This window comes from Microcaecilia unicolor, chromosome 2, assembly GCF_901765095.1.
Source record: "Microcaecilia unicolor chromosome 2, aMicUni1.1, whole genome shotgun sequence".
Taxonomy (NCBI): Eukaryota; Metazoa; Chordata; class Amphibia; order Gymnophiona; family Siphonopidae; genus Microcaecilia; species Microcaecilia unicolor.
The window spans coordinates 109,517,772-109,537,619 of NC_044032.1; the positions used below are offsets into that span (position 1 = coordinate 109,517,772).

Here is a 19,848-nt window from a genome sequence, read left to right on the forward strand (position 1 = left end):
TATTTCTAATATAAAACAAATATTTTTTACTGAAAACTTTTTGTAGTCTGCCAGTTGACAAACACAAGAAATATTAATTCACAGCATTACAAAGCATAAACATAACACAGAATAATATGGAATGCACTCAAAGGTCACTTACATTTATGTAGTGATTGGTTTTGATTTAAGAAGCAGCTTAAAACACAGCTTTTTGTAGCAGCATTCTATTGAGTAGTGATGATTTAGTGGGTAATGATTGGATTGTTTTACATCTTCTGTGTTATTTGTTTTATGTATGTATTATTGGAAACCACCTAGGTTTTAAGATAATATATACATTTTAAAGTAAATAAATAAAACATACTAAAAATAACAATTATTAAATAAAACTATGCACCAAAACCAGTAAAGATTGTGAATAAAAAAAGTTACTTTTCTTACAAAGTTCAGACAAGTCAGCCACCAATCTAATTTTGAAATTTAATTAACCAACTTTGAGATATCTACAGGCAAGTGATTTTAGTACTCATACCCAATACAGAAATCATCCTTTTTTGAGTTGTTACCCTGTAGATGTAATTAGAATTTGAGAGCATTAATAGTGCCTGTGACTGTGATCTTAATGATTGAGAAGGGTGGTTAAAATTAGGGCTGCATTTAGATTAAATGTTAATCTTGATTAATTGTGTAATTGTACAATTAAAGGTATGTTTATTTTCCCATTGCATATACTTGTGAGACTGGGCAAGTCACTTAACCCATTGTCCAGAGTCACAAGGAGCTGCAGTAGAAAAAATGCCTTTAATTGTGCAATTAAATTGCAATTACAAATTTTAATAAAAATGCAGCCCTAAATAAATTAAAGAATAAAAAGATAAGGAATACAAAATATAAATTGACAAATTACAAATGAATCTAAAACAGCATTCAGACTAGCTATACCCAGCGCTAGTTTTCAGTCTACTTCAGAAATGCAGTCCTGGTTAAAATCAGTGGAACACAAAATGGGTAAAAACATACTCAACCTAACCACTTTTTGTGGCCCTTAATAACTTCAAATACATGTGCACTGCTTATAGAAAGCCAGTGAAGCAAATATATGACTGGAGTGTTATTCTCACATAGTTTTGTCCCTGTAAAGAGGTCAGCAGCAACATTCTGAATTGTCTTAAGTAGTTTTGGATTGCCTTTCTCTGTCTTAAATAGGACCGAATTACAGTAGTCTAAACCAACTGCTACAGCAGGTGGTTCCAGTCTGAAGGTTCCAAATAAGACTTATTCACAATAATTGTAACTTGAAATGGAATTGCCCACTAAATCCAAGATAATTCAAAGTCAAAGATCACCCCAAAATTTCTCACTTCAAAATATATAAATATCTTAAGTAATGCTCTGGAAGTTAATTTCTGAGGTTAGTATACATTAGGAATTTACTTATTCCTGAGAGAGAGCAGTTATTTTTGGTGAGTGTCAAAATTCCACATTTCATGAGGACCTTTCTGTAGTTTCCAAGAAAGGAGGAAGTGGGGTTTGCCAGTAGCAAAAAAAGTGTGTGGATGGGGGAGGGGTGTCTCCTGTGAAGTTGTTAGCCTCTGGGTGTGTACCAGAGCTCCTGCCGCTGCTTTAATGGCAGCATGGAATGTTGGCAGCCCACCCATAACAAAGGCATGTCAGCATTTCGGAGACTGATAACCCAGATAGCTATTCTTTATCACTTTCCCTGGATCACCATATAGAACTAGCTGTCAGTGGGTCAGAAGGTTGGTCTTTTGGGCATTTTATCATCTTTGTGTACTACATACTAACATTTTCTCTTGTTTCTCTCCTTTCTTCTACTGACTTCAAAATTGTGCATGTTAAATGTAAGACCCCTCTAAGAAGTTTGAAAATATCTAACATCAGTTTGCGGGTGTTTTTTGGGAGTATGTTTAAAGATTCCAACATGGGAATCAGTATATCTAAATTACTCAAGTCGGAATCTCAAATCTCCAAATAGGGAAATAATTATATATCAAGATCAATCCCTATGCTTTAAGGAGTCCATTATTATCATAGGTTCCAGTCAGGAGGAAAAGGGAAAAAAACATCCACCATAAAAACTCATCATAGATGAGAAAACCGGATGAATATGAAAAACTCCTTTCCACCTGATAATCCCCCAATTACAAACACATGTTTTATTTTGTTTGATTTCTATTGATTACCTTTAAACACACACTCCAAACTGAAGAATACACACACATACTAATACCTGAAACATTGCCACAATTCCCTAATTTCAAAAGTGTAGGACAAGCTAAATGTAAATAGCCCCCCGGGTCCCCCACAATGCAAGGAAAATCCAATATTCTCAACAGGTTGTTCCTCTCGTACATTTGTATATATAGAATAGGGAACGGCAGTCTTCCTTTGCTCTTTCGCTCCTCTTATTGGCCACAATTTACAAGATGATGCCTTTTGCCCTTCAACAAGTGCGCCTTGTTTCGCCAGTTCTTTAGCTGCTTCAGGAAGGACGCTTTTATATCTTCAAATATCCAGAAAGAGCATAATCACAGGAACTTAGTCCAAGCATAAATCCCACAAAGATGGGATGTGCCATGTGCAGTTGGATCGGACACTTTGTGCCTTGGTATGAGCAGCTATCCCAAACTTGGTTAAGGGATTTAAGAAAAAAGGCCATGGTCATAATGGAAAAGTGTTTGTCTTATTCCACACTGTTTAAATCATAAAATGGAAACACTAACAAAGAAGAATAGAGCTAAGAGAATGAGAATCCTAGTATATTAATGCTTTTTACTGGATCAACAAAAAGGTTGCTTATGATGACTTTTTCAGATACCTATTACTAAACCAATGAAAATATTTTTGATAACGTGATGTATGATGATTCCTGTTTTCTCCAGAATCAATACAAATATTAGAACCCTATCCCATAGGTAAGAATATGGATACATTGATAATGTGAAAACATACTTGACCTATTATAAATGATAAAAAATTTTAAATCATGTAAGGTACTTTTTGCTGGAGCTGTGGTATTAGTTTCTCAGATAAGAACAAAATATTTTCTTACTATCCGCTAATATATTTTCTGATGCTTGTTGCTTTTTAAGTGTACATTATTTTAAGTTCGTATTCTTATATCCTTCTTGCCCTTTTTAATGAAAAATATAACTTTAACGTTGATATTTTAGACAATATTTGGGGGAGTGTTCCCTCAGAATTAACTGTGGATGATAAAGCTTTGACTTAGATTATCTGTCTTTTTTTCTAGATTAACTAAACTTCAGATACTGGAATTGAGAGAAAATCAGTTAAAAATGTTGCCAAAGTAAGTATACATTTAAACATTTTCAATAAATGTTTACTTTTAACCTAATTACATATGGGATCTGTTTACTAAAGTTTTAAGTGCAAAACTTAAGGCCCACTAAGTGCAAAGCCTGTGTGGAAGTGTAGTCTGCGTTAACTACACAAGGCAAACACACACTTACTGCATTTAAATGGCAATATATAATTGCAAGAATACCACTAGGGGTAATATCTAAAGTAGCCTTTTTAATTCACAGTAGTTACAGGGCAGGAGCAGAGAGGGACAGCTCCTACCCTATCTACTGGGTCCACTGGATTTTCAGAGACACCCCTGGGTTACTCCCAAGGATTGGGGATAGAGGGGATCTTCTGCCTGGGGGGGGTTGTGTTGGGGGGATTGAAGTGATTATTCTTCTGGACTTAAGGCCTTGATAACTTGCTGTATATAATATGGCTACACTTGACTACACTTCATTAGGTGGCATTAAGTGCAACTGTGCTATCAACAGTGGTGACGGATAGCGTGTGGTACTTCCTGCTAGCTATCAGTCACTGCTGGCCATACCACATCAATGCCCACAATCCGTCCTTACCACTAGTCAGAATTTAGTGTGGGATTTTTATCATGCTGGCTAGTTTTTGTGTGGTGGCCGTTAGCATAGTTCCATGCCAACAGCTGTTACATGTTAATACCCCCATTAGCCGCTTAGGGCTATATTCTATATATGGTGCCTGAGTAATCTGCGCAGAAAAACTTCCACCTAGGCGTATTCTGTAAAGCATGCCTATATTTTATAGAATAGGCTTAAATTTCTGCACAGTACATAGAATACGCTGAGCGCCTCTCCACATGACCAAATTTAGTTGCGGCCATTTACGTCATTTAAGGGCAGGGCTTAAGCATCCCTACCAGCAAAGGTATGATCTGGGGTGGGGGGGTTGAGGGGTGGCGGCAGCAGCAACAGAGGACATGCTTCTCCCCCCTCCCCCAATTCAACTTCTGGATAATGGCCCCTGGTAGGCATTATGTCTTTATAAAGCAGGCACCTCTTGGCCTCCCTACCTATGAGATCTGCAATTAAATGAGTCACTACATCACTGAATTCATAAGACTTAAAAAAAATATATATGAAAACATTAATAAAGATTCTTATCCTTTTATTTACATGTTTGATTTCACTGCTTTTGCTAAAAAGGAAGGTTTTGTGCCTGTTTGGACATGCTGTGCACTGAAACCTGAGTGTACCCATCATGAAAAGCTCAGAGGCTTTTTCCTTCCAATAACAGATACTTATTCGCTCGTGATTAGTATATTATGGGGTAGAGGAGGTGCTGCAGTGGCGTAGCCACAGGTGAGCTTGGGTGGGCCGGGGCCCACCCACTTAGGGTTCAGGCCCACCCAACAGTAGCACATGTTTAGTGTTAGCTGGTAGGGATCCCAAGCTCTGCCAGCTGAAGACTTCCCCCTGATAATAATGAAAACGCTACTCTCCAAGATACCGGCACCTGCGCATGCTCAGTTTTCAGTGCATGCCTGCTGCAGACTACCAAGGTGGAGAGAAGCATTTTCCCACCAGCTGAGATATTTTTTTGGCATGGGGGGGGGGGGGGTGGAGAACATTTGGTGCCCACCCACTTCTTGCCTAGGCCCACCCAAAATCTGCTGTCTGGCTACGCCCTTGAGGTGCTATATATGTAGTTTATAACTTGCACACATACTTTGACTCCATTCATCCTTCCCCCAATCACACCTACATCTGCAGCAAATAGTTGTCTATTTTCTCTTATACAATAAGCATATTGTAAATGTTTATTTATTTATTTTCTGTAAACTGAGATCCACATTTGTGCTTCCTCTAATGCAAGCGTAAATAGTTAAAAGGCTGGGACAAGCTGCAGAGAACTACAGGCCTGTTGACTGTCTTAATCTGTGGTTCCCAATCTTTTTGTGACTGACCCCATGATTGAAGCCAAATAAAGTTGTGTGACACCCCCCCCCCTTGAAAATGTAGAATAATGATGCACATTATGGAGAACCCATTTAGACATGACCCCAAAGGCAGGTTTTGTGACTCCATTTGGGAAACCCGTACCTACATTTTGCTGTTGTACTACATGGATATAAAGATATAGTGTATCAAATTCTGATTCCATCCAGATAATATCCTCCTCTATTGTGCAAACCATTAATATGGTTTTAAACAGTGTGTTAGTATGAATGTTAAAATGACTTTCTGTAACTTTTTTTTATTAAACCTGTTTCCTTATTAATCTGTTGCTGTGCAGAACTATGAACAAATTAACTCTGATGGAGAGGTTGGACTTGGGAAGTAATGAATTTACAGAAGTGGTGAGTTTCAGCTTAATGGAAGAGCTTAGAGCTATTCCTAAACCTCTTAAATATATTTCTAATCAACAGCAAACGAGCAAAATCAGCTTAAACACTACAAAAAATCCTTCCTTTATTCTATTGTAAACATGATAGCAAGATTCTTTGTAAAATATTTTATGGCATCCTAAACCAGATAAAACATTTTCGGTGCTGCGTGTCCTACATGGAATAGTAATGGATATCATTTTAAAAGCATGGGGACAATATTCAAAGGTACTTATACAGCTGGCAAGTACTGCTATCTGGGTAAGTGCCAGTGAGAGGGATTTTCATTGGCACAAACTGAAAAATGCTGCAGAATATTTCCTCTGACTACCTCGGAACTATTCAAACAGTATTCGAGTGGTTCTTGGGCAGAATATGGATGGAGCTGGAGATTATCCAATTAGCAGTGATATTCAGACTGATCACCAGATACAGTTAGGACAGCAAAAAGGCTTATCCGTTTAGCTGTCTAGTTGTCTCAATTTCACTGCTACCTGGATTGCACCACGAGTCAGCACTGATTCCAGATATTCAGTACTGGCTTGTATGTGCATACCATTTTTTTTCTTTTACGTGCAGCAGATTATAGAGCTTGCCAGAAAAACCTTTAGACCATGCATAGTTGAAAGCATACATCCTGTGCAAGAATGGACCAACCAGAATAAATAAAAATGTGTTTTAAAACCATTACAATTGGGGATCAAAGACTTTTAAATTTTTCTACTGAAAGTGCACAAAGATGCAAGGAAGCCTCTGAGTAGACCAATTTTGTCTGCAAGAAAGTCAGTCTTGGAGCCTTTGTCGATGTATTTATGAAGCCAGAAGTTCAGGAAGGTTCTTCATATATATGAGAGACAACACATTTTTTATAAAAAAAAATTGCTGAGGTTAATTTTGAGAATGGACCTTTTTTGGTGGTAACCCTTGATGTGTGTTCCCTGTGCACCTCTATACTTCAAGCTGAAGCATTAGCTGCTGTTAAAGAAGTTTTGGAATCAAGGGAAAGACTGCATCTGATTTCAACTGACTTTCTGTTATTAACCAGAACAGCTTTAAAAGAAAATTACTTTTTGTTCAACCTCTTATTTTATCTCCAGACCAGTGGTTGTAGAAATGGGGGCTACCTTTGCCCCCTCAATTGCAGATTTATTTATGGTATCTTTTGAAAAGGAATGGATAGAAGAACCACCTTTTAAAGATCTTATACATCAATGATGCAGGTTTGATAATATTTTTATGCTCTGGAAGGGGTCGATAGAAGAATTACAGCAATTTGTTACATAGCTTAATAGTTGTAACAACAACATCCAGTTTACTGAGCAACGTTCTTTTACACAGATATGGAAGTAGATATCAAACTGGATAATAAATTTCTCCATTCAAATTTTCGAGACGACAACTGATAAGAGCACATTTTTGCATAACTCTAGTTGCCGACTTATGCATCTTAAGAACAGTGGCACTGTCACAGATGCTCAGAATATGCAGAGTTTGCTCTGAGAAAAATGTTTACAAGAAGCAAGCAAAAAATCTGATGAACAAACTGAAAGATAAGGTTCTCAAAAAAAGCCTACAAGAGAGCAAAATACAACAACAGTTATTATTAGCTGGTCTGAATCAAAGGATGGATGTTGATGTGTGTAGACTGGTGATGAAGTACATGGCTTACAGTTCGAACATTGCCCAAATGGTGCTCAATCGATGGGTTGATATACAATCACTCCCAACATTTAAGGATGTTACTTTATGAATTGTTTTTGACAGAGCAATAATTTGAAAGGAAAATTAAGTCCCGCAGATTTACCTGAAAAGTCAACAAAGAACGGAAGATTGTTGGCCATTTTAAATGTGATTCTTGAACGTTTGAAGATGAGATCAATAAGAGAACATATCGTTTGAATCACTGTATGAACTGTTCAACAGATCATGAGATTTACTTGATTCATTGCCCATGAAAGAAGTTGTGTGTGGGTATGACTACTAGATCGTTCAAAGTCAGGATGTTTTAGCACAAGTTAAACATTAATAGAATGAATAGGAAGGAACCAATAGTGGAGCATTGTATTTTAATGAAACATTAGTTCAAAGACCTGAGATGTTGCATCCTAGACAAAATACTGTCAGGTACAAGAGGAGGAGATCAGAAGTTACAATTACAGCGATGAAAGGCAAAATTGATTTTTGACTTCTAAACTATGGAACCAGCTGGATTAAACCATATTATTGATTGGCATATCTTAATAACCTTTATATTATATAGAGACTGTGGTAAAGATTTTTCATGTTTTAAATGGATTGTGGTAACAACCTTTTAATAGTACTGCCAAACAGGATATGATGTCAATTACTCTATTTAAATGAATGGGTTGGCGTGTGACGCATGAGCGCCATATTGAAACATAATTTTCTAGGAAGCTAGAAGTATGTGAACCGGGAAGTTGAAGAACAAGTCTTATAAGTTATACCAGGGGCGTATCTGAACTGCGGCGGTAGGGGGGGCCAGGGCCAGAGTGAGGGGGCACATTATAGCCCCCCCCCCCGCCGCCGCCGCCATTGGCGATCCTCCTCCCCCCAGCCGCTGCCATTGCCAACCCTCCCCCTCCGTTGCTCGCCTACCTTCGCTGGCGGGGGACCCCAACCCCCGCCAGCCGAGGTCCGCGTCCTCCTGCCGCTGCCGGCTGCCTTTAAAGAATTCCGTCAGCTGGCGGGGGACCCCCAACCCCCGCCAGCCAAGCCGAGGTCCTTTCATTTTTCCACTGAAGCTGGCGCCGACGAAAGTTTCTTTTGAGTCTGACGTCGCTGCACGTTGTACGTGCAGGACGTCAGACTCAGAAACAGCTTCTGTTTCTGAGTCTGACGTCCTGCACGTACAACGTGCAGCGACGTCAGACTCAAAAGAAACTTTCGTCGGCGCCAGCTTCAGTGGAAAAATGAAAGGACCTCGGCTTGGCTGGGGGGGGTTGGGGGTCCCCCGCCAGCTGACGGAATTCTTTAAAGGCAGGAGGATGCGGACCTCGGCTGGCGGGGGTTGGGGTCCCCCGCCAGCGAAGGTAGGCGAGCAACGGAGGGGGAGGGTTGGCAGCGGTAGGGGGGTCCAGGGCGAAATCTGCGGGGGCCCAGGCCCCTGAGGCCCCACGCAGATACGCCCCTGAGTTATACAGAATGAGTTTTTTTTAATTTGTAAGATTCTCCATTTTTCAGATAAACAATAAGTTGGTAATTTGAAGATTCCCAACTTTGGTGATAATGAGCAGCACAAGTTCCTAATGAAGCCACAAGACAGGTGAAATGGTGACCCCATAGAATATTAAAGCTAAGTGCTGTTTCATGAATGACATAATTTTGGCGTTTGTTTCACCATAATATTATTCTATGAACTTTTTGATGCACAGTGACTGGTGGCACAGGAAAATAATTTAGAAAAAGGGTTTTGAATCCGATGATAAAAATAAAGTTTGTTGCTGGTCCTACCCACAGATATTTATCCTGAGGGTTTCTGAGATCTCTTTCTCCTTCAAATAAACAAGTCTGTATACCTTAGATGTTAAAAATTTTGGTTATTCCATCTTTGCTAGTATAGATTTACTGTACTTTTTACACCAATTTATACTGCATGATTAATAGTCTTCCTTTGTATCTCAAACAACAAAGAATACTTGTTTAAGTTTTAGTCGAGTAAAGGCTACTTCCCCTCCCAAATGCTGGAGGAGTTTTGCAGAGTGGAGGTCAAACACTTAAAAAAAAAAAAAAAAAAAAGTCTTAAGCCTTTAAAATCACATATTGTTTTAAAGAATCCTCTCCAGCTGATCATGTGGCCGCCTCCTTCCTTTTTAAATGTACTGTCTTGGTTTCAACCTTATCGACTCAATCATCACCTCCAACTTTGACTGTTATAGCCATGTCACATGTTTCCAACTAAAGAATTATTCTCCAATTTATATTCTAATTTCAACTACACCATTTTCATTATGACCATGTTACCCTTCTTTTGATGGCTTTATATTAGTTTCCTATCTGCTTTCACATTCAGTTCCGATTTCACCCACAAGTTCATTCATCCTTCAGCCCAGTACTAGTTCTTTTTATTTTTATTTTTTTGCTTTCCGCCTTGTCATCTGCACTTATCTATGCCCCTTCCGTTCATTTATAATTCTACACTTTGCACGTTGTCTTGCATTATAATAAATCTGGAACAACCTTCCTTTGCTCTCTTATTCACTCTCTGGCCTTAATAGTCCTACTTAAAGTCTCAATCTTTGTCTCTTCAGGAATCTTTGCCTTCTCACATTAAACATGTATATTATAATAAAGTGCTTGTTACAAATGTCTTTGTTTTATCTGTGTTTCAACTAGATTGGAAGCTCCATGGAGCAGGGATTGTCTTTTATGTCTGTCTGTACAGCACAGTCAACAGCTAATAGTGCTATAGAAATGTTTAATAGTAAAGCACCTTCAAAGATTTGAGGGCCTGGGAGACGTTCAGCAAGTGAATCTTTTTCTATGCATTCTGTTGCCCATCACAGTGCCTTATCTGCTTTTTTTTTGTCACCTACGTGCTGTTTTACTTAGCTTGTTTGTATCATTTAATAATTTTCCACAGTGCATGCTTGTTTCTTCTGTCTCTATTGTATACATTGTGGTATTTTTTTCCTTTCATTTCTTTGTCCATGTTTGTGTTGTAGAAAATAGATTTTTATTTTGTTTGTCTATCAAGTTGTTTAACTTTCACTTTCTTTGTTTTCTCTCATCTGTACATTGGGCACTTTGCATTCTTTGCTCGTGCTCATAAATAGCCTTGATGAAAGTGTAGTTTTTTGTGTTGCCCTATTTCTGCTTTGCACCTACTCCTTTTTGTGTTGTCAGAGGCATCCTGATTGCTTACCTCTTTCTCTTCATTCTGCTGCTCTGCCTCTAGTAGCAGAAGGAAGAGCTCTTCTGGAGGCCATTGCAGAACCCTCAATTGCACAGGTAGTACCCTTTCATTATCACCATTTCAAAGAATGAAGAAAATTGGGGGAGGGAAAGCAATTTAATTTGTATGCATAATAAATATTTTTATTTTGGTCACTCATGGTGTCGTTTCTGATTTTAAATTAGGTTTAGTAGTATGTATGTGCATCAAAGATGGGTTTGCATGCAGGTGTGGAAAGTAGGTCCAGATAGTGTAGGCTTGTGTGGGTGACACTGAAAATGTGGAATGAATGGGTGGAAAAAGGAAGAAAGGGGAAGGCATGTGGAGAAATGCTTTTACTGTAATTAGGGTTGGTATTCCAAATTGTAACAGTTTAGCATCCCTTTCATAGTATTTTCTTTTTATGAAAGTGCAAGTGGAAATAGGAAAGTGTGGTTCAGACACCATGATTTAACAATGAGCGGAAAATAAAAAGCCATGAGGGCTGTGGAGTTAGAAGGAACGTTGCCATATCTGGTCCTGGCCTAACCAAAGTAAATGTATTTGTGGTGGAGGCACCGGAAAGTCAAATAAAATTCATGTGACCAGGTAGCTAAATAACCCTTCTTTATGGGCTTGCCCACAGTTGGATGAAACCTGGTAATAAAGGCTATGGTGTCTCCACCACCTGCATGCTTTGACTGTCTAGATTTCTCTTTCAAAACACCCCAAATAGCAATCAAAACAACTTAAAATTTATTTTTATTCCTTTATCTCCTGTTACTGTTCCTCGATAGGGGGAAAGAGTGATGTTAAGTGAGGAATGAATGGTTAGTAATGGTCCAGAAGGAGTGGATCGTAAACTAACTGGTACTGATACGTTTCTGTGTGGTTTGGGGTAGATTTTTTAAAGAGCCAGTGAGGTTTTATGTTCTGTTTATGAAGATGTAAAGCACTTTTGTTAGATCTTTTTAATCTATAAAGATGACAAATGGGAATTTAAAGACATAAAAACTCAGGATTTGGCTACTCATAGTGTATGTATGTATATAGGTTTGGGACAGACTTTAAAGATTGATGCATATCGAGCTTCTAAGAGTTTTCCTTCTGAAATCAATGTTAATAGCAAGTGCCATTTTTAACCTTTTATTGAATTTTACATCTGTCCAAGTCGTATATAAAATAGCTTATAGATTGCTCCATTGTAACCAGTATGAGAAGAAATAGCTGAACAGTCCTTTGTTGAATGCTACAGCAGCTTTAACATAGATTTTGCTTTGCTAAATTTCATGTTTTTTTTTTCACAGCCTGAAGTACTTGAGCAATTGAGTGGATTGATGGAGCTGTGGATGGATGGAAATAGGTTAATATTCATACCAGGGGTAAGCTTTCATTTTGCATGAAAAGAAAAAATGATTTTTAATCCCAAATTTAATTTTATCATAGTAGATAAAAGTAGTGATTAAGAGTCTTGCAATGATAAAATAAGATTAGACGGTTGAACACAAGTCTGTTGTGAGGCTGTGTAAGGATCTTGAGAGCTGGTGGTTCCACTTGAAAAGGGAAGGCCACGGTCAGGTCAGATTCTCTTGAATAAGCAAGGTTTTGCTAGATCTGATTCTCTTGAATAAGCAAGGTTTTGCTAGATCTGAGCAAGCCAATGGATGAGAACCAAACTGTTAGGAAAGGGGTCAGGTACATATGGATAGATAACTTCTCATGATAATTTATAAAACTGTGTCCCTCAAATTTCCAATTTGAACACAGTACAGTAGTGGTGTTCTTATTGAATCTTGTGTTTAAATGGAGAGATGCACCTTAATTGAGCTTAATTTTTTTCACTCTTAGATAAACATTCTTAGGGAAGTTTATCTTGTCATTTGTTTAGGAAATTCTTAAATTAACATAATTAACTAATTCAGTGAGATTTTTAATTGCATGCAGTACTAATTCATGAACAACCCTTTTCCCATAGTTGTAAACTGAAATTTGCTCTAGAAATAGGCATTTTTCCCATAGCTTTAAACTTAACAGCCAAAAACTCTTGTTCTAAAAGGCAGTTATTTTCTGTTCCTTGGTAGCTGGAGAGGTAGCATGTCCAGTGGCCTCAATTAGGTGTTAACTAAGTTGTGGGGAAGTAGAATGTTTGCATAGGTTGCTGAGTTAGCTTCAAAGAACCTGTTTAAAAAAGGTCCCTTAGATTCAAAACTATATAAAGAGGAAAGGTCCCACTGAACTTTCTTTCTGAGAAGTTCTGAGAGAAGAGGACATTTCTCTGGTAAGCGAACACTATTTTGCTTTGTGCTTTGGGAACTTAAAGATTGGGGTTTAAAGGAGGAATTTTAGGTTATGGATAGGCAAAATAAAAATATAAAAAAGCAAATCTTATCAACTAATCTCCATAGTCTTGAACTTTGTACCACAGCAATAACAGCCTCTAGCAGGCACAGCAGCATCTATGTTCCCGCCCGTAACCTCCGTTCACAGGACAAATCCCTCCTCTCTGTACCCTTCTCCAACACCGCCAACTCCAGGCTCCGCTCATTCTGCCTCGCCTCACCCTATGCTTGGAACAACCTTCGTGAGTCCTTACGCCAAGCCCCCTCCCTGCCCATCTTCAAGTCTTTGCTTAAAACCCACCTCTTCAATGCTGCATTCGGCACCTAACTCTTACCGTTCACTAAATCCAGACTGCCCCAATTTGACCGCCCCTGTTGGACTGTCCGTTCACTTGTCTCTTAGATTGTAAGCTCCTTGAGCAGGGACCGTTCCTCTATATTAAATTGTACAGTGCTGCGTAACCCTGGTAGCGCTTTAGAAATGTTAAGTAGTAGTAGTAGTTTAGCCTTCCTGCCCACCCCTAGGACAACTCTTCATTTATAGTCAGTTATTGTAATTAGGGTAACAAGCAAGGAGTGCTCTTAGAGAGTTTTAAATACATTTCATTACCATCTAAGAAGGAAACACTAAATAAATCATATAATATACTATATAAACTAAAAGATATTTTTATATTAGGCTAATATCCTTAATACTCTAGCAAGTTTTAAATTATTGAAAAACTAAAAAATACTAAGATGGAGTCAGCAGTCCAGCAGCAAGAGGGGTGCTATCCAGTCTTTTGCATTGAGTGTCACATGTATGACAGTTGGTGAGATGTCATATGTGTGTGCCTGATGCAAAGAGCTCCTAGCTCTCAGAAAATGGATCCATTCTCTTGAGGCTAGAGTAGCAGACTTGGTGGATCTGAGGGAGACAGAGAGGTACATAGAGGAGGCCTACAGGGATGTTGTAGAGAAGTCCCACCTCCAGTCTGGTAGCCCCTGTGCTACCTTGGAGGAGGGAGGTCTCCTAGAAGGAGTGCATCACCCTGGTGAAGTAGGAAGTACTCTTGTAGCCAGGACCTGCCCACCAGGGGATGTACTATCCTCTCGCACCAAGGATATGTCCCCAAGTGCTGCCCAGGAGGGAAGAGTTAGGACAGCTGTTGTAGTTGGTGATTCGATCATTAGGCATATAGGTAGCTGGGTGGCTGGTGGACGTGAGGATTGCCTGGTGACTTGCCTGCCTGGTGCGGTGGCGGACCTCACGCGTCACCCACATAGGATTTTAGATAGTGCTGGGGAGGAGTCGGCTATCGTGGTACATGTGGGTACCAATGACTTAGGAAAATGTGGGAGAGGGTTCTGGAAGCCAAAATTAGGCTCTTAGGTAGAAAGCTCAAATCCAGAACCTCCAGGGTAGCATTTTCTGAAATGCTACCTGTTCCACGCGCAGGTCCCAAGAGACAGGCAGCACCGAGGAGTCTCAATGCGTGGATGAGACGATGGTGCAGGGAGGAGGGTTTTAGATTTGTCAAGAACTGGGCAACATTCTGGGGAAGGGGGAGCCTATTCCGAAAGGATGGGTTCCACCTTAACCAGGGTGGGACCAGGCTGCTTGCATCGGCATTTAAGAAGGAGATAGAGCAGCTTTTAAACTAGAAACTGGGGGAAGGTCGACAATCGCTCAAAAGCGCATGGTTCGGGATAAGGTATCTTTCAAAGATATCTCCAAAACAGAGAAGATAGGGTATCCTGATAGTGAGGTTGCAAAAGAGACCGTAGTAGATCAGGTGCCCTTAAATAAAAATCAGACAAAAGATTGCAAATTAATACTGTCAAGTACTGAGCATGATGTAACTAGGAACAACAAACAGTTTGAAATGTCTGTATGCGAATGTCAGAAGCCTAAGAAATAAGATGGGAGAGTTAGAATATATTTCACTAGTTACGGTGGTGGCCGTAACTAGAAGGTTGCTAGGGCTGTATAGAGAGAGGTGTGACCAGCAGAAGAAAAGAGGTTTTAATGCCCCTGTATAAGTCGTTGGTGAGGCCCCACCTGGAGTATTGTGTTCAGTTTTGGAGGCCGTATCTTGCTAAGGATGTAAAAAGAATTGAAGCGGTGCAAAGAAAAGCTACGAGAATGGTATGGGATTTGCGTTACAAGACGTATGAGGAGAGACTTGCTGACCTGAACATGTATACCCTGGAGGAAAGGAGAAACGGGTGATATGATACAGACATTCAAATATTTGAAAGGTATTAATCCGCAAACGAACCTTTTCCGGAGATGGGAAGGCGGTAGAACTAGAGGACATGAAATGAGATTGAAGGGGGGCAGACTCAAGAAAAATGTCAGGAAGTATTTTTTCACGGAGAGAGTGGTGGACGCTTGGAATGCCCTCCTGCGGGAGGTGGTGGAGATGAAAATGGTAACGGAATTCAAACATGCATGGGATAAACATAAAGGAATCCTATTTGGAAAGAAGGGATCCTCAGGAGCTTAGCGGAAATTGGATGGCAGAGGCGGGGCTGGTGGTTGGGAGGCGGGGTTAGTGCTGGGCAGATTTATACGGTCTGTGCCCTGAAAAAGACAGATACAAATCAAGGTAAGGTATACACAAAAAGTAGCACATATGAGTTATCTTGTTGGGCAGACTGGATGGACCATGCAGGTCTTTTTCTGCCGTCATCTACTATGTTACTATGTAATAGGCATCTCTGAGACCTGGTGGAAGGAGGATAACCAGTGGGACACTGTCATACCGGGGTACAAATTATATTGTAGTGATAGGGTGGATCGAATTGGTGGAAGGGTAGCATTGTATATTAAGGAGAGCCTTGAATCAAATAGATTTGAAAATTCTGCAGGAAACAAAACACATCTTGGAATCTCATGTGTAAAGGGGAAAAGGATAGTGATAGGAGTGTACTACCGTCCGCCTGGCCAGGATGAACAGATGGATGCAGAAATGTTAAAGGACATTAGGGGAGCAAACAAACTGGGCAACACAATAATAATGAGTGATTTCAATTACCCCGATATTGACTGGGTAAATGTAATATCAGGGCATGCTAGGGGGGCAAAATTCCTTGACGAAATCAAGGACTGCTTTATAGAGCAGTTGGTACAGGAACCGACGAGAGAAGGAAAAATTCTAGACCTAGTCCTTAGTGGGACTGGTACGGGAGGTAATGGTGCTGGGGTCGCTTGATAACAGTGATCATAATATGATCGGATTTGATATTAGCTTTGAAGTAACTTTACATAGGAAATGAAATACATTAGCGTTTAATTTTAAAAAAGGAGATTGATAAAATGAAAGAATGGAGAAAAAAACTGAGGAGCGGCTGCGAGGGTCAAAATTTACATCAGGTGTGGATGCTATTCAAAAACACCATCCTGTAAGCCCAGGCCAAATATATTCCGCGTATTAAAGAAGGACAGAAGACCAAACGACAGCTGGCATGGTTAAAAAGTGAGGTGAAGGAAGCTATTAGAGCTAAAAGAAAATCCTTCAGAAAATGGAAGAAGGAACTGACTGAAAAGAATAAGAAACAGCATATGGAATGTCAAGTCAAATGCAAATCGCTGATAAGGAAAGGCTAAGAGGGACTTCGAAAAAAAGGTTTTGTTGGAGGCAAAAACACATAGTAAAACTTTTTTTAGATATATTAAAAGCAGGAAGCCAGCAAAAGAATTGGTTGGACCGCTAGATGACCTAGGAGTAAAAGGGGCGATCAGGGAAGACAAAGCCATAGTGGATAGAGTAAATGAATTCTTTGCTTCAGTCTTCACCAAGAAAGATTTAAGTGAGATACCAGTGCCTGAAATGGTATTTGAAGCTGACGAGTCGGAGAAACTGAATAAATTCTCTATAAGCCTGGAGGATGTAATGGGGCAGCTCTACAAATTGAAGAGTAGCAAATCTCCTGGACCGGGTGGTATTCATCCCAGAGTACTGACAGAACTGAAAAGTGAACTTGCGGAGCTATTGTTATTAATATGTAATTTATCCTTAAAATCAAGCATGATACTGGAAAATTGGAGAGGAGATGCAGGAAATTATAGACCGGTGAGTCTGACATCGGTGCCGGGCAAAATGGTAGAGACTATTATAAAGAACAAAATTACAGAGCATATTCAAAAGCATGGATTAATGAGACAAAGCCAACATGGATTTAGTGAAGGGGGAAATCTTGCCTCACCAATCTACTACCCTTCTTGGAAGGGGTGAACAAATATGTGGATAAAGGTGAGCTGGTTGATATTGTGTATCTGTAATATATATTTATTTATCAAACCAAGGTGAAACCAATATGTAATTAATTGCCTCTTTGTTTCAAATTTCACCATTGCATGGGTCCCCTACCCCCTCTCTACCCCATTAACATTCACCCAGTCTGTCTGTCTTAGACCTCCCAGCCTTCACCCATCTCAATATCTCTCTCTCATACACATACTGCCTAAGCCTTCATCCAGTCTCTCTGTCTCTCTCGGAGCCTGCCACCTATTCCCCTCAACTTGTTGACTTTAGCTGCAGAAGAAACGACATGTTTCCCACTTCCCGCTGCCATTCAGTCCTCTGTAATCTTCATTCACATGGTGCAGGAAGTTTGAGCTGGTCTTGCAAGACTTGAAACCTAAGTACTTCTTAATTTGCAGCTCAAGTTTTCAAGAGAACTGAATCACAATTGGGAAGTAGGAAACATTGTTTTCTGCGGCAGCGTAACAACAAAATAAAAATATAGGGTGCAATTTGTAGGTGCCATGATGAGGCATATTTTCAAAGCACTTAGCCTTCCAAAGTTCCCTAGGTTTCTGTGGAACTTTGGAGGTTAAGTGCTTTGAAAATGAGCCCCATGGTGACTTGGCACCTGGAATTGGTCAAGTCCTGTTCATATGCGTTAGTGGGTTTGCATACAGGGAAAGCTTTTTGTGGCTCTTGAAAATCTAACTGGGTTGAGAAAGGAGTGGGACATGTGTTGTCATAATTTTCCATAATTGCCTTGGTTGACACCCTTGCTAGTTAAATTTATTTATATCCTGAACTTGTTAGATGGTTCTACATTTTATTAGCAAGTAGTGCTGCTGTCCATCTAAGCAGAGAGGACAGACAAAAAGATGTACAATGAACGAATACCCCCAAAAAGAAACTTAGTCCAATAGATGGTCAGCAGCCCAGAGAAAAGGTACTGTACCATCTACTATCGTTTCTTCTCCCTTAGAGATCCTATGTACTTATCCCAGGTTTTCGCCACCAGCGTGCATACAGTCTCTTCGCAAATTACTTTGGCAATTTGTGGAGAGACTGTATGCACATGGGTGGCAAAAGCCCTTAACTAGAAAGTGTCCTACAACTGGGTGTATATTAGATAATTATGTCCTGTTAGGATATCAAAAAAGCTGCTATTGCTGACTCTGGTTCTGTTACAGTATTTACTTCTCTAATAGTCATGCCTCCTGATGAAGATGTTTTGAAAACACGGTTGTGTTAGATATTTTACTTACATGACTCGGTAAAAGACTTAAGAACTTTTCCTCTGGGTTGCTGACCTTTATTTGTATCCCCCCTACTTGATGTTCATCTAGGCAAAGTGTACAGGCCTTTTCTGTTCTTTTTTTAAACTGGATGGTTTGATATTAATCTGCTAATAACCTTTTATCTTTCTCACAGTTCCTGGGCCGGTTGAAACACTTGACCTATTTGGATGTTTCTAAAAATAATATAGAGACCCTTGAAGAAGGAATTTCAGAATGTGAAAGCCTTCAGGACCTGCTACTGTCTAGTAACTCACTGCAGCAGTTACCAGATTCCATTGGTTTGTATTATGTATTAATAAATACACCACCTAGGTTAGAAAGAGGGGCAAATCACTTGAACACAGAACATCACAAAATAGAGTAATTAGCTTCATGGTATTGTAAAGGGTCTCAGGTAGCATACTTTGACTGTAGTAAACATACAAAAACAGAGAATGTGTTAGCAGGTAGGATTGTGTGTACTCTGTTCTTGATCTTGTTTTAGAAGTACTACACACCTGCCTGGCTGGCTACTTTATGCTCACATTTCCGCTGTCAGATATTCTCATTTGTCTTGCGCTTTCTTAAATCCTGATACTGTTTTTGTGACAAACGGTCATATCACTGTTTCTGTGAGGAAATGCTCTCTGAAATGGCTCTTGAATCTACTCCGCTGCAGACTTATCATGAGACTGTTTTGGAATTTTGTTTCTTCTAAACAAAAAAAAAAAGTTTACCTGTTGTGCATCATTTGTTTTTGAGGTGTTGTACTTACACATCCTCCTATGCTGTAATGTATGCATATTTAGGACATTTAATCTCACGTCATAAAGCTTATGCTGACTTCTCAGTCTTGATAGTGGTCCTCTGAATTAAATCTAGTCTGTTCATTAATTGTGGCAGTATGGTTTTACTAGAGGAAGGTCTAGTTGTACTAGAGGTAGGTCTAGTTGTACAGATCTGATTAATTTCTTTGTCTTGGTGACCTGACTGTTGGATTGAGAGAATGCTAGATGTGTCTTTAGATTTTAGGTAATAGAAATAAAACAAAACATAGAAAAGTAAATAAGAGATCTTTTTTCAGTGGTTCCCAAACCTTGCCTGGAGACACCCCAGCTAGTTAGGTTTTCAGGATACCCACAATGAATATTCATATGAGATTTGCATATAGTGGAAGCAGTGCATGTAAATCGCTTTCATGAATATTTATTGTGGGTATCCTGAAAATCTGACTTGCTGGGGTGCCTCATGGGCCAGGTTTGGGAATCACTGCGTTTTTTTTATTGGACTAACAATACATTTTTTATTAGCTTTTGAAGGTAACCCTTCTTCAGACTGGAAATGAGCAAGTATTGACAAATATCAGAATATAAAAGTGAAACACAAAAGCAATTATAATGACAGGTGAAAAACAGGGAGAGATGGATGAGTGATAAGGAGG

At 39.5% G+C, this 19,848-nt stretch overlaps 1 protein-coding gene across 3 annotated transcripts in view; it reads left to right on the forward strand.

Annotated features, from left to right (window-relative positions):
- The window catches only part of ERBIN (erbb2 interacting protein), a 405,835-nt gene that overhangs the window by 218,939 nt on the left and 167,048 nt on the right, over positions 1-19,848 (forward strand). For all 3 annotated transcript variants that reach the window (XM_030193205.1, XM_030193207.1, XM_030193206.1), the window contains exons 8-11: positions 3,257-3,313; positions 5,581-5,644; positions 11,870-11,944; positions 18,562-18,706. In XM_030193205.1, the coding sequence (XP_030049065.1) occupies positions 3,257-3,313; positions 5,581-5,644; positions 11,870-11,944; positions 18,562-18,706 (341 nt within the window). The remainder of the gene's footprint in view (positions 1-3,256; positions 3,314-5,580; positions 5,645-11,869; positions 11,945-18,561; positions 18,707-19,848) is intronic.